Consider the following 24,510-nt stretch of genomic DNA (forward strand, 5'->3'; position numbering starts at 1 on the left):
CTTCACCCAGGCTCCAATCTTTTCTACGTACTGAGATATTTAGGACACAGTGCTGTCTGGGTGAATGGCACAAACAGACCTGCCTGTCACCTGCATATGGCGGACATCATTGTCAACTCACTATACTTCCTAAAGATTACAGATTGATGTTAAATAGCAGCAGTGACAGAACTGAGTTCTGAGGAACTCTGCTTGTCAAAGCTCCTAAGGAGCAGCAGCAGTTGTCCATCATGGACTCTCTGCGGATATTTTTGACAGGAAAGAGTGGAACCAGTTTAATCCAATTATATCAATTAATTCCAGGACAGGTGGTCAGGTGAGTGCTATTTCCAACAGGGTAGAAGATAAACAATGAGTCACAGAATTGTTGCAAGATATGTTTTGCTCTCTCTTCATTAAAGGTTCCACATACAATAATCTGAATACCTACAAGATAACTACTAAAAAACTCTAAGACTGTGAGGTTTTTCCTTACGAATTCATAACAATTAAATAATAATGCATGTATAAGTACATAAAAATGCAGAATTTAGATCCAAAGAAAACAAAAATACCTACAAAGTGCTCTAGACACAATGGGATAGAACAGTGAAGTGAAGAATGTGCAAAGGATTTTATTTTGCTTGGTTTTCAAATGCAATTTGAAGATACCTCCATTTAGCTCACTGAAAAGTAACAGAATCACTCAATGCCCTTTCATAATGATCAAGCATTTGATGTTTTAACACAACTGCATCATACCAGTGCTTTGTAGATTAGTATATTTATTTCACTTTCATAGTAGAATGTTTGTGTTTATCAACCCTGAAAGTTCTTGCAGAGAAATCATGTGAGCAGATATAGTCCGTAGTACACAATGTCACTTCCCATCATTTCCCTCTTCTCCGGCCCTCATTTTCAAAATCAATTCGTGAACTGTGATCTGGCATTGACCAATTCTGGGGTTTAGAACAATATTTCCTGCTTTCCATTAAGAACCAAATCTCACTTTTTAAGAAAACAAAGTTGCATATCGTTTGAATAGCAGGAAGCACTGGGATACATTATGGAGTGACAGCAATCACTCCATAGCTAAGGATGCATCTGTATTTATGTTCTAAAACAAGTTTCCCTCCATCCTCCCACAAAACCAATCTCAAAATTGAAAATTTAACCTCACACAGAGGTAGATTTGTCCTACAAATGTAAAGCAAATTAGACAAGAGTTTCTAACTATGACACCCTAAATAGAGCTCATAGTTCAAACAGTCTAACTTTTTCCACTTCACAGCCAAAAAACAGAAAAAGAGAAAAGAAAAACAGTGTACTAGACTCCCCTAGCTCAGAGCTAGTGCACAGCACCAATGTTTAGCTGAAAAACATTTAATTTCAGAAGCTACCTCTTCAATTTCAAACACTGCTATGGATTTATCTGGTCATGCAGTCTTAGTACAACATGCCATATGACTGCTGGATGCCTGAGTTTTCTTTTTTTTTTTAATTTTGATTTTAATTTCTCCAGCCTTTTACATTGAGATCTGTCTCTGCAAAGAAAGCCAGTCAGTACCTTGGCTTCTCAATAGAAAGATTTTCCACCAAAAGATCTTTTGAAGGGCAGCTCTAAGGAGGCTAGAATGCATCCCAAATCTTTGGCCCACCACCGAGTCCCAATTTTCAAACACCGCTCTCCACGCCCCACCTTCTGAGGCCCACAGGAAGTCAGCCTGACGACCTTAGGAAATTCAGAGTAGATTTTCCACAGGATGGGGGAAGATCAAGAACCCAGAAGGGAAGAACCAACAACAAAACTGCTGGTCTTAAGAAGCTCTTTGATCTCTCAGACCTTAGTAGGTTCACTGGTACCACCATTGAACCTCCACAACCCTTAGTAGGCTTGTTAATTCCCAAAATGTGTCTGCTACATGCAGGTGGGCAGGGAGAGCCCATTAGTGCTTTTTTTGTAGGGGTGAATGGGAGGAGAGCGAGACCCAGGGAACCCTGATGAATATCTTAAGACTTACAAATGGTTCCTAAGAAGCTTTCTGAGAATTGCAGCAGGTGGGGTTGCCCTCCCCAGAAGTGTCACAGGGGATGGATGTTAAAGAGTGCCAGGGGGCTGAAAATCCTACTGAGAGCTTGACAACAAGGGGAAATTTACCTCCTAATTATATCACTAGAGCTATGCAAGTATAAAACTCTCCATGCAGACATTCTTATTCCAGAACAAGAACATCCACACAGGGACCTGTACTGGTATAGCTACAGTGGTATAAATACAACAGTATAATTTTGCCACTCAGTTCTCCCATGTAGAAAGAGCCCTTAAGATCATGTAGGGGGGCACCAGGGAAGAGATCACAGGAAGCCAGGAAGAAGTCTTCACCTCCCAGAAAACCCCTACACAATGGACCAAGAGCACAAGTCACATAGGCCAGTTTTTCCCCAGGTCTGCTGAATCTCAAGCCTCCTGACAGTATTTTCCACCTACCCATCTTCCAATGCCTCTACCATCAGCTATTAGAAGCTATTAGAAAGAAAGGGAGGCACACTTCTACAGAACCTAAAAGGTATATAGAAGAAAATGCTAAGGGCCTACAGAGGTATAGAGAAGAGGGACTCCCTTTTTGAGGACCTTAAATGATCTGCAGCATCAGTTTCCTCAACAGGAGAGTGGATAGGTACTGCAATTAACAGGGAACTTTGTTGCCAGCTGACCAAGTGCCTACTGATTCCCTTCCTTGCCTGCACCCCCAGACTTCCTAAGGTCTGCTACATAAAAATGCCCTTACTGTGAGCCTCCTACAGTTTGCAAGAATAATTCCTCTCCAACCAAACCTAGGAGCATTAAAAAATACTGAAGTAAATCCCTCCCTCCAAGACTGTGCAGATAAGTCTGCAGGCACACAGTGATTTAACTGCATATCAACTTTTTTTTTTTTAAAGTGTTATTTAAAAAAAAAATTAGAAATCCAGTGAATTCAAGGTTAAGGTTGCATTCTTTAAACAAGGCACTTAAATTACCTTAACTTTGCCTCCCTAGCTATGCCATAAAACAATCAGAAACTTTTCATTTTATTCATCCTTAGTAGTTTCATTTACATGGAGAATACCTTAAATCTTAACTGGAGAATGACTGAGTCTCACAGTGACGTCAGCGTACAAGGATTCAGCATATACTATAGGTGAACATATATGTTAGATGGGGGGGATCTGAGTTACCCAGGAAAGAATTTTCTGTAGTATCTGGCTGGTGACTCTTGCCCATACGCTCAGGGTTTAGCTGATGGCCATATTTGGGGTCGGGAAGGAATTTGCCTCCAGGGCAGATTGGAAGAGACCCTGGAGGTTTTTCGCCTTCCTCTGTAGCATGGGGCACGGGTCACTTGCTGGAGGATTCTCTGCTCCCCTAAGTCTTTAAACCATGATTTGAGGACTTCAGTAGCTCAAACATAGGTGAGAGGTTTTTTGCAGGAGTGGGTGGGTGAGATTCTGTGGCCTGCGTTGTGCAGGAGGCCGGACTAGATGATCATAATGGTCCCTTCTGACCTTGGTATCTATGAATCTATGTAAGCTCAGACCAATGTGAGAACTGCAAAAATGGTTACCAGTGGGACAGACAAGACTGTCCATGACCACTGCAAGTAGTTGTATCTTTGGCACTGTTTTCCTTTTTTTTCCACAAGGTGTTAAGAACTTTGCGTAGGCAATAACCTTATTAGGCAAAAGGGCATCTTGTTAGTTAAATATAGTCTCTACACTACGTGTTATGATTTTATTGTATGAGTCACTCTTGATTTCCAATATTTCTGTTTACTATAATTTGATCTGTTCTTTGTTAAATAAACATATTTGTGTTCTATATAAACTAACCTAAGCACTGTGTGTTAAGCAAAGCTGTTTTCTAAAATGTAACTAGTTAAGCTATAATCTGTAATAAGAAGTGGATCTGCTAATTCTGGGAGTGTGCAGTGGTTAAGGGGCTTGATGCCCAGAGGGATGCACAAAGGACTCAGGGTTGGACTGTGCCTATTGCTAGCCTGCAGAGGGACCTGTGTAGACTGCATGTTGATGGGGTGTGCGTCAGGGACCCAGGCAGGCATAGACAAGGCTTCTTCATGCTAAGAGCAGGAGGTAACGAGGTGCTCCACAGCCCCGGGAAGTGTCATAGAATCTCATTAATTGTGGCATTCTGTGACAGCACTCTCCATAGACAGCACAACTTCTGTCTTGAGACTTGAGAAGAGCGTCACAGATCTTAACAACTGTTAGACATGCGCATCACTCAACACAGGTTGGTATGGTACTTCAGTTTTCTTTAGGCTGATTATGAAACCAAAACAATTGACTGCATGAGCTAAGTGATCAGTTATAAATTGAATGGCATGAATCAATGCTGACAAATACACTTTTTCTACAATAAATTTTTGTCTCACTTTCTAAAAAGATCAGGCCAACTGACACCTGACATATAAACAATGCTCATTTTGGATTAAGTCCACAAGCAAATTTGAATTTAAAAAAAAAAAAAAAGATTATAAAGCTCTTTTTAAGCACAGCCGAACAGTCATCTTCCCGTGACATCACTGCATATTTTCCCAGCCCGATATGAAAGATCCAGAAGTTGGGATCGATTTTGCCAAAGCATTTACACTGAAAGGGTGCACACTCCCCATCAATGAATTGGAGAGGGAAGCATCGGCTCCAGCAGTGCTCCTGTATCCCAGCGTTTTCCCGCCTTAGCCACTCGTTAAAAATGAAGGATTAACTGAAAAATAAATGGCTTAAGTTTACTTACTAAAAAAACCACTAAAATAGGGGCTAGAATTGCCCTGGTCAGTTACATGAACACTCCCCAAACATCAGTGGCTATCTGTGTAAAGTGCTCGAATATGACTGTATATGAATGTTTTTTCATAGCTGACCACTCATGCTTTTTTGCATGCATGAGTCGAAGAAACTCCATTCCTGAGATGCTAAGTTAGCATCTTAGCTAACATTTTATTAAATACAAGTTTGCACTCAATATATACCATGACCAGCTAATACATTTTAAAAATGTTAAAATGTGTCTACACTTGTTGCAAAGTTATGCTTAAAAATACATCAACCAACACATTTTCAAACCATCTATGTGACCCTGTCTTGTCTAGGAAGTGTCTTACCTCTGCCCCTTCCTGTCCCTATTCCCCTCAGTGGAGCGTGATCTTCAAAGTCCTATAAAAACACACGTCGTCCCCTCAAGCCCCAAAAGAAGGGCATGAATGCAAAAAGATAAACTTGTTGTGTAAGTCTACACAGTTAAAATAAAGCCAGAAATTCAGCTAAGGTGGCTACCGCAAAGTTAAGTCGGCCATATATTTTAAGGTAATGTTTAACATCCACTATATTAAACTATTCATTTAACCAGAAAAACAAAATTCACATGTGCTACATGGCAGAGTTAACATATGCAGGAACGTTAAACTCCATTTTTTTATCTTGATTTTAACTGTGCAAAACTTAGCCTTAAATGCAAAGTGCTTAACTGGTAAGCAATTTCCAGATCACAAGTATGAGCTTTCCTGTGGTTTTGTTTGAACTCTGTCTTTTCCTAAGTAGTACAACCTTCAATCCCCAAAGTAAAGAGCACACCAGTTAAATCAATGGAAAGGAACGTACACTGGCTCTATCCAGTATTTGAAGTTGCACTGTCTTAGTCAGAATCAAATATCGTTACAATGTCTGTGCTTATATTTTCCTGTTAATGTTTTATCTTTATTGCCCCTGCCTTCTTAGATGGCTCTGGGTTTTGGACTGTTTGTTTAATATATACTGTATTCCCTAGGAGCTAAGGTTACTACTTGTGTAATAAAAATTCTACCAAGAAGTGTATGGTTATACATTATATTTCCAAAACTCACCGCTGAAGAGATTGCATTCGTCTCTCCTCTCGATCTCTGGCAAGTCTTTCTTCCTCTTCATCTGGTACACTAGAAAGAATTAGTAATTGTATACTTTTGTCACATTTCTCCAATTATCTCCCAAAACTGAATGCATGATCTGGAGATGTGTTAATCAGAAATACTGATAAGTCTCAACATGTGTTGGTTGAGATGTGAAGACTAACAGTACCATATGACAGGTTTCAGAGTAGCAGCCGTGTTAGTCTGTATTCGCAAAAAGAAAAGGAGTACTTGTGGCACCTTAGATCGAATGCATCCGATGAAGTGAGCTGTAGCTCATGAAACCTTATGCTCAAATAAATTTATTAGTCTCTAAGGTGCCACAAGTCCTCCTTTTCTTAGTACCATATATGTGCACTTACATCAGCACTTAAGCAGAGCAACAGTGACATCCAGTGGCTAGAACAGGATAATCACAGCAAGTCACAACATAGATGTGCCATACATACATATGTTGTATGTATGGCACATCATACATAGATCAGAAGGGGCAGTCTGAATTCAGCAGTTCATTAAAGGACACAATCAACTGTCAAGTCACATTTCCATATAGTTGTTTTAAAAACTTACTATTGTTACAAGTACCATCCAAGAATACTAAAAGTGATTACAGTGGAAATGTTTTTAAATGTGTATGTTTTGGGTACATCTTACATAGCCAAAAACCCCCCCACAGCAGCAAGTCTCAGAGCATGGGTCAATTGACTTGGGCTCATGGGTCTTGCACTACAGCTTGGGCTCGAAGCCTGAACACCTACACAGCTATTTTTAGCCATGTAGCGCAAGCCCAAGTCAGTTGACCAAGGCGCAGACTTGCTGCCTCCGTTTTTTTTTTTTTTTGTGGGGGGGGGAGGGACACACTATGTAGCTGGATCCTTTTCCGTGCAGTCAATTTCTGTTTCCTCTGTTTGTGTGGGCCTCTCATAGAAAGGGGAGAGAAAAAAAAAAGTAATTTTTTTTAATTGTGGAAGATTAATTTGGGGATAAGTCAATAAATTGACCTTTTGTGAACCTGACCAGATTTCAAAGTGACAGCATCTGTTTAAATATCCTCTGTCTGGTATAACTTCAGAATGAATCCATTGTGGCTGAAATATGTGATACAACAGAAGCCTCTAACTCTTGCACAGCCTTTTGTAAAACTGGATTATCAGAGGGGCTAGGAGGGACTACATAATAGGCCCAACTCACATTTCTGTTCCAAAATATATAGACCCCCTAACAGCTATGACATCCCTCTATAGCAGGGGTTCTCAAACTGCGTGTCAGGACCCCTCAGGGGGTCACGAGGTTATTATATGGTGGGTGGGGGTCACGAGCTGCCAGCCTTCACCCCAAAACCTGTTTCGCCTCCAGCATTTATAATTGTGTTAAATATATTAAAAAGTGTTTTTAATTTATAACGGGGGAGTCGCACTCAGAGGCTTGCTATGTGAAAGAGGTCACCAGTACAAAAGTTTGAGAACCACTGCTCTATAGGACTTGGAATGTATAGTATTTATTATTGGACAGCATTGGAATTTAAAAGTATTTTCCTGCTTCGAACCACTCCAGGGAAGTTCTCAGTTAAGCTTATCATAGAAGTCAACTAAACTAAAAGTAACCATCATACTTTAGTATTTCAGCAGACTGACAAGTTCAGAAAGGGGCAATAGATTGGCATATACCATTAGTTTCATGAACCTTTAGCTCTGAAGAACATGGAAGCAGCAAAACTTCTGGTGCAAGATGCTAACAATGATAACCAACTGCAAATATACTAGAAGCCCTGGGAGTCTTGGAACCTGTAGCATGAACAGAGCCAGAGGAGCCATTGGCACCAACGGTGCAGGGATTCATATTCCTGAATACTTGTTGGCTGAAGGTGATGGTGGTTGCTTCTCTCTTCTGGGGCAGTCAAGCTCCAAACACGAGATGTCTATGCGGCAGCCAGAAGTAAGGTTCCCAGGCTGGGCAGACAGACTTTCTCTCTCAGGGCCTGCATTACCAAGCTAAAGATAGCTGTGCGACAATGCTGCACTGGTGGAGGCTCAGGCTAGCTTAGACCCAGCAGGTAGAGTGAACTTGAACTCAGATTACTAAAGTAAGCCTCCACTGATTCCACAACATCCACAGTTATTTTTAGCCTGTTAGCGAGAGTCTGTCTATCTGGCCTGGGAGGCTTGCTCCCAACTGTAGTGTAGACAAACCCATGGAAACCTCCTCAACACGCTTTTCTTGCCCTGTTTTGAGGAGGCGTCCGTACCATTCTCAGCTGTGATCCAAAACGAAAGTGCCACTTGAAATTGGTCCCGTTCTGATAGCTTCATGCGCTAATGCAGGCTTCTTTGGTGCCAAGGGAGGCCCCCGAATTACAGAGGGGATTCCGGATCAGGACCAAGATTCTTCAGAACCAAAGAGATTCCATGTAACTGAGTAACGGTAGCTGCCTGTTTACGAAGAGATGCATTCTTTAGCAGGGAAGCCCCCAGAACCAAGGAAGTCTCACAAGGACAGGAACTTTATGAGAAACAGGACACAAATAGTGAAGATGATTTTAGCACAAATGGAGTCCTGGCACTGCTAGACTCACAACTTGGCACCAATGTACAGTCTTCAGTGCTAGAGGCCATATGCCAGCTGAAGACATTAGATTTAAAAATTTTAGTAAAGCTAATGTTAAAAAAATTATATAATACATAGGTTAAGAAAAGAGCATCTGTACATCTGGGTATAGTGCTTAGATTATCCACAAATACCAAGTTTGTTTTTAAAAGTCATATGATACATAGAGTACATAATCAGCAATAGCCTAAATTTAGGTGAATAGATTTAATAGTACAGTTTAGATATTAGAATCTGAATACTCAGGTATATCACTCATGAAAAGTTGTACATAGATTTGATTGTGAAAAGCAAAAATATATCGATGAGTGGAGATTCTTAATTACTGAGTGACAATTAGGTAGGTTGTCCATTTAGAAAATAGTGACCTTCGAAAACAGGGGTCCTCTTCAGATTGCTTCTGGCTCTTGAAGTGATGATGGTGTGCCCTGTGTTCTTCACCTGTGGTACTAGGACTACCATCTCCTGGCAATCCTTGCACCACGCCCAGTGGCAGCCGATATGCTTCTCCAGTTGTCGCGTAGCGTTGCAGGCATAAGTCCAGAGCGAAGCAGTCTCCCCCGTCTTCCAAATTCACCTTTCAGCGAGCCGCTCAGGTAGGTGGCGACACCTTGAATGGAGGTGGTTATGGCGATTCACTTCTTGACGGCATCCTGCAGAGCACACTCCGCGATGTTCCTCACCGTGGCATCTGAGCACGTCAGAAGGCGGAAGGCATGAGTGATCACGGCAAAGTCGCACAGATCACCCATTTGAGGGACGCTGTCGCCACCCTGCCTGTGTGAGATGTATACTAGTTCATTGCTGGCCCTCTGGGGAAGAAGCATCCACTTCTTCACCAGCTGCTGGATGGTGTTGCCTGCTTTGTTAAGAGGTACCTCCGCTACAGCGGATCCCCTCAGAATGAATGAGAAATACGGGGGGATTAGGAAGGTGTTCAGAGCATTGATCTTCTGCCACGATGCCAGTAGGGAGGAGTCAGTCCTGGCCACCTCTTGTAGGATCTCCGCGATGGTATCTGCTGGACGCGGAAACCCATCAGCATGCAGAGATGTTGGTATGCTTGCCTGTCCTTGAGGAAGATCATGGGTTCGCCCTGGACGTGAAATGGCATCGCCTGGACCAAATCCCTTCTACTGCCATCAATATGCAGGGATGCACACTTCCTGGTACTGAAGCAGAGTCCCATCCAGTTGTCAGCCTGGCTGGTGAGGTCAAGCATTTGTTGGAGAGTCTCAGGGTTGTCTGCGACCAGGACCAAAGAGTCTGCGTAGGCCAGGATATTCACTCTGTCATATAAATCAAAACTTCTAGACTGCTCAAATGAGTGGCTCCATGGCTAAGTTGAAAACTATGGGGCTCAAAGGGCAGCCTGGCTCCGGATAGGAATTTCAGGCATCTCTCCTTCCATGGAGTGGATGGTGGCGGTGCAGGCTTCAGACAGTTCCTGGATTAGTTGGAGAAAGTTTTCAGGTATCCCAAACTCTCACAGCATGTCAAAAATGTGCTGATGGGGCATCAATCCAAAAGCACTTGCCAAGCAGAGCCATGCTATGGCACACTGCCTCCGTGCCCTCCTGGCCATGTGGATGGCAGTCTGAAGGACAAAGTTCTGTGCGTAGCAGCCTTCACATGACATGAAGCCTTTCTGGATGGAGTGGATGGCTCTTCCGTTCACTGACCAGTCTGTGATCCTAGCCGAGAAGCAGCTGGCATACAGTTTGTACACGGTGGAACAGAGAGAGATGGGTCTCCAGTTATTGGGGTCGTCTCACTCACCTTTCTTGTAGGCGAGCACAGTCATAGATTTCTTCCAGGAGCTGGGAGTACAGTGGAACTGTTTGCATTTGTTGAAAATGGCAGCTAGTACCAGGGGTCTAGTTTTTTCAGGAAGTTGTAACGAATGCCATCTTTTCCTAGGACTGTGTTTTTGGTCTTTGTAAGTCTGGTCTCTACTTCCTGTGATGTAAAGTCTTGTTCCAGGTCCTCTGCATAGTCAACCCGGGGTAGAGGATGAAGGCACTCTGGATGCTGCACGTCGTTCTGAGCTACATGGTAAAACACACCCTTGAAGGTTTGGGACAGGATTGCGCAGTAGGATGAAGGCCCGTCGAGGATTTCTCTTATAGCCGTAGCGCTGATCGACCAGTAGAGCTTTTGGATCCTGGATGCTGCTGCTGTGTCATAGCAGCAACTGATGTTCCTTCTCCTGGCTTCCCTCATGTTGTTGCTGTGGCGTCTGGATGCAGAAGCTCTGTGCGCAGTCTGTGAGTTCTCCTGAGTTCCTTTCCTCCCAGATATGATTTCTGCAGACAGATCTTTAGTGAGTCTGTCTACAAGGAGGTCAAAGTCCTCAAAGAAGGCTGTCCTTGCCAACTCCTCCATCCAAGCGGCTTGCCATGGTGTGGCAGCCCTCACCGTGGGCCGCTGCTCTTCTGGCTGCTCAATCTCCGCAGGCTCAGGCTGGAAAACTGCTGTGGGATTAGTCTGTTGTCTTTTTCCCCTCCTGGCGTTGAGAACTCCATTCGGCCGGATCTTCCGGAATGAGGGCAGCATCTTCCCTTATGGATTTTAGGGCAGCACTGGTCCTTTTAGGAAGAACAGTTTTAGAGGCAGCGGTATTGGCCCTTTTAGGGATGCAATCTTGCTTTGGAGCTTCTGGAGCAATGCTAGTCTGTGGATAAGTTCTGTCTGGGGGGGTCTTTGATGCAGTGAGAGACCTTCTGGGGTCAAGGTCCCATTGGGTGGTCTTGGAGGCTGTTGTGGTCCGTCTAGGGTTGGGGTCCTGTTGCATGGTCCGAGCAGTGGAGATAATCCTCCACTGGCTGGGTCTCGCTGAGTGGTCTGTGAGGTAGTGCTAGCTCTTCTGACGACAGGGTCCTGTGAAGTTACCTGCGGGGGGTGCTGACCCTTCTGCCAACGGCGTTGTGCTGGACATACTGCAAGGAAGCACTAAGCCATCTGGAGATGGAGTTGCTTTGCATAAGCTGCGAGGTAATGCCGATCCTCCTCTTGGCAGGGTCCAGCTTAGGGATTTTCGAGGCAGTAATATCCAGTTGGCTGGTCCCAGGGGCAGGGATAGTCCTTCCCTCAGTAGATGGTTGGACCACCTTTTCATGCTGTGGCTCTAGAGGAAGAGGTTGGGATGCAGTAGCCAGAGTGTTTGGGGAGTCGGAAGCCGGAGCTGGCGCACGTGGTGTTTCTGCTTTCGGAGCCGAGATGGGGTGGTGGCAACACAGACTGATAGAGTTAGACTCTTCCAGTTTGCAGGTGCCTTGATGAGACTTACATTTCTTCTGCCTCTTGAAAGGCAGGTTGCAGAGGGCACATCGAAACGCAATCCGGTTGCTATGGATTCTCTTGAGGTGTCTGCTGAACCGCCAATGCACTGGAATCCTCAGACTAGATAGCAGAAGGGGCAGAGGAGTGTGTCCATAGGGAGGGGATACTGGAGATAGATGCAATCATTCTCCTTTTCTTCTCCCTCTGTTAGATGGGCTTCAGTCATATTAGTGGATTCGCTAGATGGTTCTCATTGCTCTGGGACAGTAGTGTGATATCACAACCTATCTGGCAGAGATTTCTTTTTCACAGGAGCCATCCTTGATGCGCTTGGCACTGAAATCAAGAGGTCTACTCCACTCCTTAGGTGGAGGTACTGGATGAGACCGGCCAAGAAAGCTTACTCTGTGAGAAAGGCTCAGAGCCTCGATTGCCCATCAGCATGGGCCTGAAGGGTGAAGACTTGCACAGTGCAGCAGTTTGGGAAAATCCATTTCCACCAAACAGAACAAACGGGTACACATAGCCTTCTCTGGGAACACAGATGGGAATGACACACAATTTAAATCCATGTTTTTTTAAATCTTCCTTCTTGGTAGCTACAGATCAGCTCTATTTCATTGGCACAGGGACCAAAAATGAGAAAACAGTGCAATGGCACAAATCGAGTAATATCTAAAAAAAATTCTAAAGCACCTAACAAAAAACAACAAACAAGGATAGATTACTTGGTGTACAGAACCTTAGAAATTCCTCCAGATATGGAGAGAAAGTCCTTATCCCTATGGCAACTGAGGAAAGAAAGGACAACAGCTAGTTGAGACTGCACTGCCCTTATAAGCTTGCTCCAAATATGCAGTGCCACAAGAGGACACTTGTGCTGCCCCAATGAACATTATTTTCCAGAAGGTGTCTCAATTAGGATTATGCACCATTTAAAAAAAAACAAACAAAAAAAAACCCAACTATTGCTGTCATCCCATATACAAATCAAACAAGACACTGCTTGCTTATTGGATCCCTTTGAAGTATGTTAAACAATTAAAGAATTAAACCTGTGGCAACAAGTGAATTTCAGAAACCCTCTAAGATCTTAGGAATGTTTGAATTTTGTAAAGCTTGAAACTTTTTTGAAACTAACTTAGGCATCCTCAAAGCCTCTGAGCAAAAAGGTATCTCTTTATCTCTACTATGATCATGACATTTGTGTAAATTAAAGGAAAACAGGATCTCTGACAACTGATTCCTGAGACAGTCTACTGACTGCTAGCTGAAATACCCTGAAGCAGACTCAGGTGCCTGGACACTAAACTATATTGAAATGTTGCTTGGTTTATACAGGATAGATACTAATTTTATTCCTTGTCTTGGCCCACTTTTGTTCAGGCACGAACTAGCCTTAAAAGATTCTTATTATCTGTACATTTTAGTACGTTAGAAAATGATGAGTGATATATTGCTTATTTACTAGATAACTTTTTGCTCATGATCTGTGTCAAGTTGCATTAGAATAGTAACTGAATTTTAATTAAACACAAAACAGCATTTAAATTTTATTAAAACAAAACAGCCTTAAATGTTTTGGATATATAAACGTCTCTTATCAAAATATGTTTCATATTTACAACTAAATTATAGTAAGTTTAGGTCTTAAGATGCCTGTCTTAAATTCAGATTTCATTTTAAACAGATTTTAAAAAAAACAACTTATTTAAACAAAATCAGATTTCATTTTTATTCTTTTAAAAATCATTGATTTTTATCTACCCTGGCAGGGAGCAGACTCAGGATGTGGTATTTGTTTATTTTTTAAAAAATGTTGCCGACCCAAGCAGTCGCTGAATTGCGGCCACAACAGCGGCGGAGCTGCCGCCGAATTGCTGCTGGGACTGAAAGAGCAGCAGGGCTGCCGCTGAATTGCCGCCGTGGGACACGGACTGCCGCCCCATTCTCAATGCCGCCCCAGGCACCTGCTTGGAAAGCTGGTGCCGGCTCAGACAGTTAGACAATCATTTAAAACAAGTGAAATGAAGAAAACTAATGGATCTTATAACCGCAGCCTGTCCTCAGTGGATACTGTAGCTGCTATACCATAAATCTGTTTCAATGAAGAATGAATATTAACTCAAAGTGTAATTTAATTTGCTATCTAATGTGCTTTGATTCAACTACCTACTCTAATAGTTACATGACATTTTGTACAATTAAATATTAAAGCTTTTTTTAAAAATTTAAATTTTACATCGATCTTTGGAAAAAATCCTGTTAAGATGATTGCTAAGTTTTACACACATCATACATACTCTGAGATTTTTTTTTTTAAATATATATATATATATATATATGTGAGAATAAGTGTGCATACAATCTTTATTCATTTTACTTTCTTACCAGGAAGATGTGATTAAATACCACCAAAGTGGGGTGAATAAATATGTTTACCTCTCTTTTAACCAAAAAAAATACCAAATTTGTTTTACTTCCAAATTAAATTTCTAGGAGAGCTATTGGAGATTATGCATTGTAGGACCAACAAAGCTAATAAAAGAAAAATATATTTACCCCCTAGAACGCCTTCTGCAGTAGCAGCAGTAACAGCAACAGACACCAATTGACAGCAGAATGAGTCCTGCTATTACAGCTATGGCAATGATGAAGGCCTCAAAGTTCACTGTAAAAAAAAATATATATATGTGTGTGTGTGTATATATAAAATTAAACAACTTGTAAGACTTGAGCAGTGGTCATTTGAATTTGTCTTCTCCCTGCTTCCTCTGATGAACATTTGGTCTTTCCGAGTTTCATCTTTGGTTTTTTTATGCAGTACTCCTATAGGAGTTTTAGTAAAATAGCTGCTAAAACGACACGTTATACAGTTTCACATAAGAACTCTGCCACTGCTACTCACTGAAAAATCATCATTCACCAGATTGAGATTAGGTTGCTTTTTAATCCCTTTGTTAGTCCTCTCCTTTTAAACTGTCCATTCTACTCTTGTACATAAAAACACATCCTCATCTCAGATTTTGACATGGCAATGAAAGTTCCCTCCCAGTTTTTCTACATACACTATGATTTCTCAGTTACAGAGCTACAGGGTGTTTTTTGCATAATTGGGTAATTTATAACCACTATACAGATCTCCCAGACATTTTCAGAGCATAGATTTTTATTTTTTTTAAGATTAGAACCATTAGAGTCAACAACTTGCATGGTTAAATCCTGGCCCCAAGCATCTGTTGTGAGTTCTGGCCACGGAAGAGGTCATTAGAAGCTTTGATGAAAGCTGCTCCAGTGGAATGCAAGAGACAAAAAATGGACTGGAGAGGATTAGGAATGGAATTGGAGGAGAGGAACTCTAGACCGTAGCTGTGGACTGTGCATTCAATGAGTTTAGAGATGAAAGGGAGAACGGGTGTTAGAGAAGTAAGGGTTTTTTTAAAAAGCGTTCTCAACTCTCCCAGATCCCATCCCTTATTTTATCCCCTTTCCTCACCACAACCGCTTGCTGCAACAGATCTCCAATGCAGCTCACAGATGTGTTCACTCTCTTCCTTCACATCAAAAGCCAGAAGTTTACAACTGTGGATTTGTGGTTATGCATTAAATGACAGAGCTCCCTAACGTAATTAAGTAGAACCATGAACATTTTTTCAAGACATTGCATTCTCAAATGTATTCCTTAGTATGACACTTCACCGCAAGATTTAATCTGTGTTGTGTGGCATCTGTGAAAGGGATCTTAAAAAGGAAAGACTCCTGCTACAGACCATGTCTAATCCAGCACCAACAGTGGCCAGCACCAGATGCTTCAGAGGAAGGTTTAAGACTTCTGCAGTGGTAGATGTGGGGTAATATGACCCCCATTAGATCTTATTCTGGTCTCTAACAATTAGAGTTTTGCTTGCCTGAAGCATGAGATTCAGTATCCCTTCAAAAAAATGTTATAATTAATTAATTACAACTCTGGATATACATATAAACATTCAATCCTTTCTGAATTTACTAAATTCTTAGCCTCAGGTGACTTTCTGTGGCAATGAGTTCCATAGTCTAATTACAGGTTGTGTGTAAATTATTTCCTTCTGTTGGTTTTGAATTTCTCATTCTTCAATTTCATTAAATATCCCCTTTTTGAATTATGGACAGGAGAAGTAAAGTTCCTAATCTACCTACTTTATGCCATTCATTATTTTAGATTTTTTTTTCCCCATATTCCCTCTTATTTATCTTACAACCCCATTCTTTTTCCATGGCCTTGATCATTCTTGCTGCCCTTCTCTGTTGCCCTGCCCCCACCCCAAAGCCCGCAATATCCTCTCTGATGACATATCTCCCCTCACTATGACTAATTTTCAACTGATTCTTTTCAATAATTCACTAACACTTTGTGTTCTTGTTGGTTTGTTTTTTTTTAATCTAAAATTGATGTTTTTACTGAGTTGTAGAGAAAAGGCCCATCAAAGTAGAAATCAAGATGCAACCTTAACAATGCTTCTGACTGGCATACTTCAATATTTATGGAGACATCGGTCCATCTCAACAGTTAAGCATGACCCCCATTTTGCACTGAGAGCAGGGAGTCAACCTCCGTTTTTTATGAAAATACATATCCTCCCCAAACTTACAGCAAATACTCACTGAGTACAGAATGAGTTTTCTGAGAACTAACAAATAAATTCCAGTTTAAATTAATTTTTAGAATGGACTCCAAACAATTTAGCATCTGTGTCAGAATTTGTCTTGTCCGGATGATCTGAATATAGAAACAATACAGGATCTTAATTCTTCTCTATAGTTAAAATTCATAAAAATCTTATGAATAGATTATTTAACAAATTAGACTGTAATTAAGCTTATTAACAATTGTATCCAACTGTTATGACTAGATAGGCTATAAATAGGGTCAGTTTAACATCTCAGGTAATTTAAGAGGGGCCACTGTAACTTCAAACAAACACTGACTCAAGCAACCATCATCTTTACCCTATAACTAATCTTCATGAAACAACTTTACTGGGGTTGTAAGTAAATCAGTGGCATGAGGGAGACCGGCCACATTCCAAGAGTTCTTAATGGTAGATTTGCCCAATTGTGTCTGCTCTCTTAGGTTATGTCTATACAGGGATAAAAACCAAAAGTGTGGTCAAGCAATTGACTATACAATTTAGCAAAATGGAACAAATATCAATGTCATTCTGTGTTCCTGCATCCACCAGCTACTTTATTTGCTTATTTATCCATAAAAATACAATAAATTCAACTGATGTTGCTTTTACACTCATCTTCCTCCTTTAGCTTTGACCAACCATTTGTCAGCATGTCACGTTCCAGATATCACTGGTATCTGGGACCTATATGTTCTCCAGCTTTCCATTTTTCCACCAATACACAGCTGAACATGAAAATGCATTTCACAAGCTGCACTGTTCATTTTCAGCAACACTGAGTCAAAAATAAGTGGCTTTGCTTCATTTCATTTGCAAAAAAGACAAACAATAGCACCATCCTCAATGTGGTATTAGTTCCCTGCTATGTCTGGGACAAACTCCATGAGACCATATATTCATATGACATGCTGCAGTGTAGAACTTGTAATAACTCGAGGGGGTGGAAGCAGGGGAAGTCTTTTGGCAACTGTTCACTTATTGTGCAGAAGGTGTGCTAGTATGAAGTTTTCATCTTATGGTTAAGCTACAGTCAGTCAATCTACAAAATGAAAACCTGCCTAAAATAATTGCAAGTACTTCCCATACTAATGATATATAGAAAAGAATTTGTCTGCTCAGCACACCATGTGGCATCAGAAGTTGAACAGTGAACAGTAGTTTTCAGGAATACATAGTTTGAGTTTCTCTTTTAAAACAGAGTAAATCAAACAGTTCAAGGAACAATATTTATGAATTGTAAATCTCTCTTTAAAATCTCTATCACTACTGCTGTAAGACTAAGGCTTCCTTCATGTCTCCAATGGCAGATAAAACTTATTTTAATAAAAAATTGGATTTTTTAAATTTAAATTAAATCTATATCTTTTTTAAAAAATATACCTAGTTAAAATTAAAATTGAAATTGACAACCTATGTTAAGGCCTAAAATTACAATATATTAAAATAATTTAAATTAAATACAAAAAATAATATTAAGCAGTATGCTTGCTCCAATTTTTAAAGAAAATCAAACGACTGAAATGGAAGTCACTGGCTAAGCTAAGCACATGGAACCACAATTGGTTGAATTGCTAAACCAGCTTTCAACAGCAATAGCTTCTTCTGCAGAGAGAATATTTTCTTCATTTCAGTTTATTCAACTAGTTAAGTTGAACAACTAGTTAATTCCAAGTTAAGAAACTAACTGAATGTTGAAAAAAGCAGGAAAACTTGTTCTCCTCTTCCAGTCGACTAAAATAGAAGTGTGAGAGGATACGATCTACTAGTTCTAAAATCTTGAAGGACATGGTAACCAAAAAAATAACCAGTTAACTAATTACAGATAATACCTCATTTCTTTAGTAAATCAATTAGTTTTAAAAGGGAAAACATATATTGATAAAAAACTTTTTTTATGTATCCATCACATTTAAGGTATTATTTTTAATACAAAAATTTTAAAATGTTGTTTTTGTGCATTAATTAAATTTGAATTTCCATCCCAACAGAACTTGGCACAAATTGCAAGTAAAAAATTAGTTATCTAGTAAATAACGAACACATCATCGTTCACCATTTTCTAACAAAATATAAAATTGAAAAATTAAGAATCTGAATAAATGTAAATTAAGATATAGAACAGTTTAAATAAATGTGTGTATCGTGTATCCTCAGAGGAAAAAAAAGCACCAACTCTGGTGTGCAGGCTATATTTACCTGCGAAGCAACATGTTTTAATGGCTACCAATCAATGAGAATCAGCTATTCCTTAGGAAAATAACTTAGAAAGTACAAATGCAAAACATGACTAAACTACGTCTTAAATCAAGGTTTCCTGCTTCCTGATTTAAATCATGATTAAAATGTGACCTAAAATCAAGCCACCCTGATGTCTCCTAGTGCCCACAAGTGAGATTCTTGTTGGTCCATTTTGGCTCTGAATTCACGGCAGGGATCATCACTTCCTTTCTATTTTGTATAGCACCAATAAAGCTTCTCACAATGACAAGCCATGTGGGTTACACAGACCATAGGAGTCACAATCCTTACATTAAGAAAAGAAGTACTTGTGGCACCTTAGCGACTAACAAGGTGCCATAAGTACTCCTTTTCTTTTTGCGGACTTGTGTTACAGACTAACACGGCTGCTACTCTGAAACCAATCCTTACATTATTCATACGCAAAACTAATTTGTGAATTAAAGTTGCTAGGCTGCATAATTTGTCAACACAAACTGTAAAAAGGAAATGAGCAGTGAAGCCATGCTACTTATCAGCCCCTCTCCCCCCCCCACTTTTCTTAAAAGCCTCAATTGCATCTCTTCAGCACCCACAGCCAACACACCTCCATCCTTAGCCTGTACCACTCTCATACGCTCTTGAACTTTCCATTTGCATTCATTCTAGTGGAAGTACTGGTATAGTTCCAGTTCTCTGCTGCCATCATAGCTGTCTGTGCATGCTGAGGAGGCAGCCATGAGAGCGGCAACATACTTCTATCATGCTGACTCCCTTCACTCAAGGTGAAGAAGGGCACATACATCATCCTATCTCCTGTAGAGTTGGAAGAACAACCCCTTTAAGTGTCAAGGTGCTGATGTGCTTACTAAGGCAGAGCACCACGACTCTGTACCTCAAAAGGCTGTTCCTAAGGATCTCAGGCAGTGTACATTAGTGAATCCCACCAAAGATGCTCCTTGGGTGAAACATATTCTAAATCATAAATACATGGTAGTCAACTTAATTTTGGAACAAAAATCAATATTATCTTACTATAGCTTGAATTACAAGTAATTACATCTGTTTATTAAAATTACTATTAGTACCTACTCCAGCAAACACCCCATCGAGCATCGTAGAGTGGACACAGTGAAGATGATGGAAGAATACTTCTCACAGGATAGTCCATACAAGTGGTTTTTGTATTACACCAAAGGCACTGCATAGGAGAGAAACAAAGACATATTACAACTACTGACCATCAAACAGCTATTTACAAACAAGGGCCCCAATACAACAGTCCCTGGACAGAATATCAAATTTAAGTGAGTATGAACACTATGTCCTGTGATCTTGAAGAATGAAGCCCTACATGAATTATGGAAGCCCTAGTCGCAGTTCTACAGTTAGGGCTAAACTGAATTCATACTTAGAAAAAAAAACTTTCAAATAATGGTGTTAAATATGAAAAAAATAAGTATATCCCCCCCATAACTGTAGCACTTACTCTTCAATTACTGAATGATCTAATATTTAAGTAATCTGTCAATCTGAGTCAGAATCACAGAATTCAAGGCCAGAACAGACCACTAGAGCAGAGGTTCTCCATTCAGGTGGTCCGTGGATAGTTCCCTCTAAGGTGCGTGCCTGGGCAGCCGCACACGAGACAACAAAGGACCATCCACCTAATTCGTGGAGCTGTGCAGGGAGGGCTCCAGGAATTAGGAGCCTGGACCCTGGAGAAGACGCACATGTAAGGTGAGGTGGTGGCCTTGGGGTGAGAAAAGAGGGTGGGGGGGAATCTGGGATGTGCGGGGCTGTGGCGGCCAGAGAAAGAGGGGACTTTCCCCAGCTCCAGGGGATGGTTATCAAAAGCGCTTTACAATAGTTAGCTAACAGTACAAACAACATTTGGAAAGATCATTAAGTGGTCCTCCAAGACCCTCAGCAATTTTCAAGTGGTCTGCGGGGAAAAAAAAAAGTTTGAGAACCACTGCACTAGAGCATCTAGTCCGACCTGCTGCAAATCACAGGCTAACACCACTAGTCATACACTAAACCCAACAACAGAAATGAGACCAAACTAAATGAGACCCACAGGAGACTAGACTGGGGAAACTGATTCTTCCTAAAAGTGGTGGGGCAGAGGAAGCGGGAGGAACTGCCCCCTCCATGGCCCCATCTCTCCCCATGAGGTCCCGCCCCATGGCCAAGTTGGAAGCTAGAGCCAGCCTGGGAAGCCCGGGCCACTCCAGCTGGCCGGGGTGGGCTCCCCCAAGAGCTGCCCTTGTCCTGTGTCTCTGCCCCCTTGGCCTCCCACGCAGGACAGGTAGAGGGTACACAGCTCCCTACAGCTGCCTGCATGGTACTTACCCCGACCGGCTCCGGCTCCCAACCTAGCCGTGGGCCAGTGCTTTAGGGGCCAAAGAGCCATAGCCGGGCCATGGTAATAGCTGTCCAGCAGCTGTCCCTGGTCATAGCATCCCTTCCACGCAGAGGTGTGCATCTCCTGACTGGGAGCGTGTGAGCCATTTATACCCACTAGTGTGACCAGGGACAGCTACTGGTGAGCCTGGTGCCCGCCACCGTGGGCAGGATTGGGGCAGTACAGCCATGCCAGAAGAGCTGCCCAGGCTGGGTGCTGGCTTGTGCGAGTGGCAGCCTGACATGCTGCTGCTTTTGCTGCTGTGGTTCCTGGCCCAGTCACTGGCTATGGCCCTGCTTGTCTTGCTCGTTGTCGCTAGAGCCCTGTTACTCAGTGGACATCTGCTTTATATCCATGGACATACATTTTGTATCCATGGAGGGCTCTACCCAGAGTATTCCTGGCACCTTTTTCACTGCCACCCATGCATAATGGGTTCTTCTTTTCAATTCTCTAGATCTCTTTCCAATGGCACTAAATACTTCCAAATACATAAATTCTTTCTTATGATTCATCTTCTCTCCTGAAACTTTAATAATGAGCTCTTCTTCTACCTTCCCTACATTCACAACTTCAGTTTTTGTTAACAACTTCAAAACACAGACTCCCACTCCAATACCCTGTTTACCAATTTCTTTGCTGTCAGACAAAAGGGCCAGATCGTCAGCATGTATTAGTTTTCTGTCTCCCCACCGGCTTGGTTCTCCGACTAATTAACTCCTTAACTAAGATGAAGAGAAGTGGACTCATTGTCTCAATCCCATCACCTTAAAACTCCCCGAAATTCCATATATTGTTACCACCTGAGCTCTTGACCATCAAGACAGCTCCTCTAACATCTCCACTTCCTTACGTCCCTTTCCCTTCAATATTCCAAATACCAACTTCTGCAGAACCAACTCATACGCTTTCTCAAGATCATTAATACTGAACAGCAATTATGCCCTCCATTTATCATTCTTCCAAATGTCTGTCTCGTTGCAAATATTTTATTGTGTCTATAGTACTCCTTTCCTTTCTTAAAGCCATGTTGCACCTCTCCTATATATTCCTGCTATTATTTGTAAATACAAATACCATTAAGCTCTAATCATAATTGTATGGTTATTGAATAGTGTTGCTATGGGACACAGTTAAGGTTGTTTGGGTGCCTTAACTGTGCATTTCAATACCTTAATGTGTTTAGATTTCTCTTAAATTTAACCTCAACTCTGAATTTCCTGGGATTGGTGTAATTCCAACATGGCTATAATGTTTTTTCCTCTTAAACTAATGATTTGTACTCAGCCTTAATTCTAGTTTAATTTTTATCTGGGAATATAATATTGACACTAGTTCAGAATTCCTTCACCACACAACTGAATCAATGAAGAAATGTAGAATGGGGTTTTAATAGGAGCCCTTTCAGGACATGTTTTAATAGGACCTACTCACAGCAGAAAGAGATTTCATCTAGAAACTATTCGTGATCCAATTGTACTAACAAGAAAATAGCTCTTAGAACCAAGATCTAATTTGCAGAGTATGCTGTTTTGTTTCTCTTTACAGGAGTCATGTTAGAAAATAAAATCCTGACATCAATGAGATACTCATTCCCTTGCAGGTGGGGAAGAGCAATTCATTACTTGTAGCTTGTGGTATGCAGGCTGTTTTGGTTCAAATAATCTTTCTGAAAAAAGGGGCACTTCACTTTACAAAGAACATCTAAACAAGCAGAATGCTTTAATTTCCCCCAAAATGAATATCTTTACAGGATCAATGTTAGCTAGTTCAGCCAACACAAATGAGCACCATTTCTTATAATATGCAAGATAAACTGTATGAACATATGAAGAACAGCCAGCCTAATATCAGCTTGACTGATCATTAAAGCCACTGCTAAACTGCTGCTGGCTGTAACTAATAGCGTGGATAGATCAACTTTAGCACTTTCTGGAGACTGCCTATGTTACAAATGCATGCAGTCCCAAGGGCAGAAGATTTGGTATGTGAGAGCACAGGGTAAAATGAGAAAATTCTTTAACAGATTTATTCTTGATGTCAAATTAGGAACTGCCTTACTACAGCTATTCTTTTTACGGAAGCTACAAGACAACCAAATTTCACTGGTATTATGAAACATCTGTCTAACTTAAGTTCTCAAATTCATGACAGTCTATAACTGAAAATTGAAAATATTTAGCTGGTCTATTTAGGCAGAGATTATCATCATAGTTTGCACTGTATTCTGATAATATTTTAAGACCCAAATTTAGACTGGAATCTGTTAGTACGGACTCCAGATTTTACATGATGTCTAAGTGAGCTTGTGGCATTAGGCTGTACTCATTATCAGGATAATATCTTATTAGACTCCTGACAGAATTCATATCGCCCACATATTTCTGTGCCCTCCATGCAGAAAAATGCAAAAGAAATCTGGGGGGAGGGGAGGAGACGTGCCTCTTCCCAGGCAGCACATCTATTCCAGTGAGCCTGCAGCAGCCTAAGTGATACAAACCACTGCAAGGGGAGGGGAGCTGGACGTGTGTGCCTGCCAACAAGCGAGAGACACTCTTGGCTTGTCTACACTGGCAATTTACAGCGCTGCAACTTTCTTGCTCAGGGGTGCGAAAAAACAGAGCTGGCATCTAAACTCTCCCAGTGCTCTGCCGTGACTACACAAGCCACGTTAAAGTGCTGCTGTGATAGCAGGCCATGGTAGTGCTTTAGCGTAGACTAGCCCTTAGTCCCTCTCCCTTGCTACTGCGTCTGGGGGTGTGGAGGTTGTAGGTCTTTTTAATTATGCAGGAGGAAGGGTCCTTCCCGAGGCAGACATGTGTAGTAACATTGTTAATGTTCCTGTTTTTAGTTAACTGTTCCCATTCTCAATCAATTCTCCAAGGAGCATAAAACCTGTAAAAGTTTTAAGGCCCCTACATTGCCAGCGTGATGTAAAGCCTTATAAATGACAGTAGGGGAATCAGCTAGGAAGATCTATGTGCTTTCGCACTTTTTTCCTGTGCCAAAATGGCACAATGGGGTTAGATTACAGCTCAAGATTTATTTTACTTACCCATTAAAAAAGAGACTTTGAGGGCAAATAAAATATTTACCAAGCAGTCAATAAAAGGCCAGGACAATCAGAAGCAAACACTTCCTGAAGTACCCAGCCAGGTCCAGGACAATGATTAGCAAAACTATAACTTTCATGTGTAAAAGTCTGAGCAATTTAAAATGACATTCCAGTTTGGTTTTTTTAGCACTGTCTGGCGTTCTGTAATATAATTTAATTTAAATGAAAATCCAGGATTATAACTGGAATGCAGGGTATTAGTTACAAAGTATCTGTAACTTAAGTTTCATGTGTTTAGGAAATGCGGAATAGTTATTTTAACTTTTTTCTGTAATTAATTAAATAAATGACCAA

The 24,510-nt window shown here is 41.2% G+C and overlaps 1 protein-coding gene across 4 annotated transcripts in view; it reads right to left on the bottom strand.

Moving 5' to 3' along the window:
- Positions 1–24,510, bottom strand: part of PTTG1IP2 (PTTG1IP family member 2) — a 57,563-nt gene that overhangs the window by 23,096 nt on the left and 9,957 nt on the right. For 3 of the 4 annotated variants that reach the window (XM_073334012.2, XM_073334011.2, XM_073334013.2), the window contains exons 3-5: positions 19,787–19,895; positions 14,370–14,478; positions 5,880–5,948 (exon numbers count right to left, since the gene is read on the bottom strand). In XM_073334012.2, the coding sequence (XP_073190113.2) occupies positions 5,880–5,948; positions 14,370–14,478; positions 19,787–19,895 (287 nt within the window). Of the gene's footprint in view, positions 1–4,531; positions 4,745–5,879; positions 5,949–14,369; positions 14,479–19,786; positions 19,896–24,510 lie in introns of those variants that run through there. The other variant, XM_073334014.2, reaches the window with a different exon arrangement.

The sequence above is a fragment of the Lepidochelys kempii genome, chromosome 2, assembly GCF_965140285.1.
Source record: "Lepidochelys kempii isolate rLepKem1 chromosome 2, rLepKem1.hap1, whole genome shotgun sequence".
Lineage (NCBI taxonomy): Eukaryota > Metazoa > Chordata > Testudines > Cheloniidae > Lepidochelys > Lepidochelys kempii.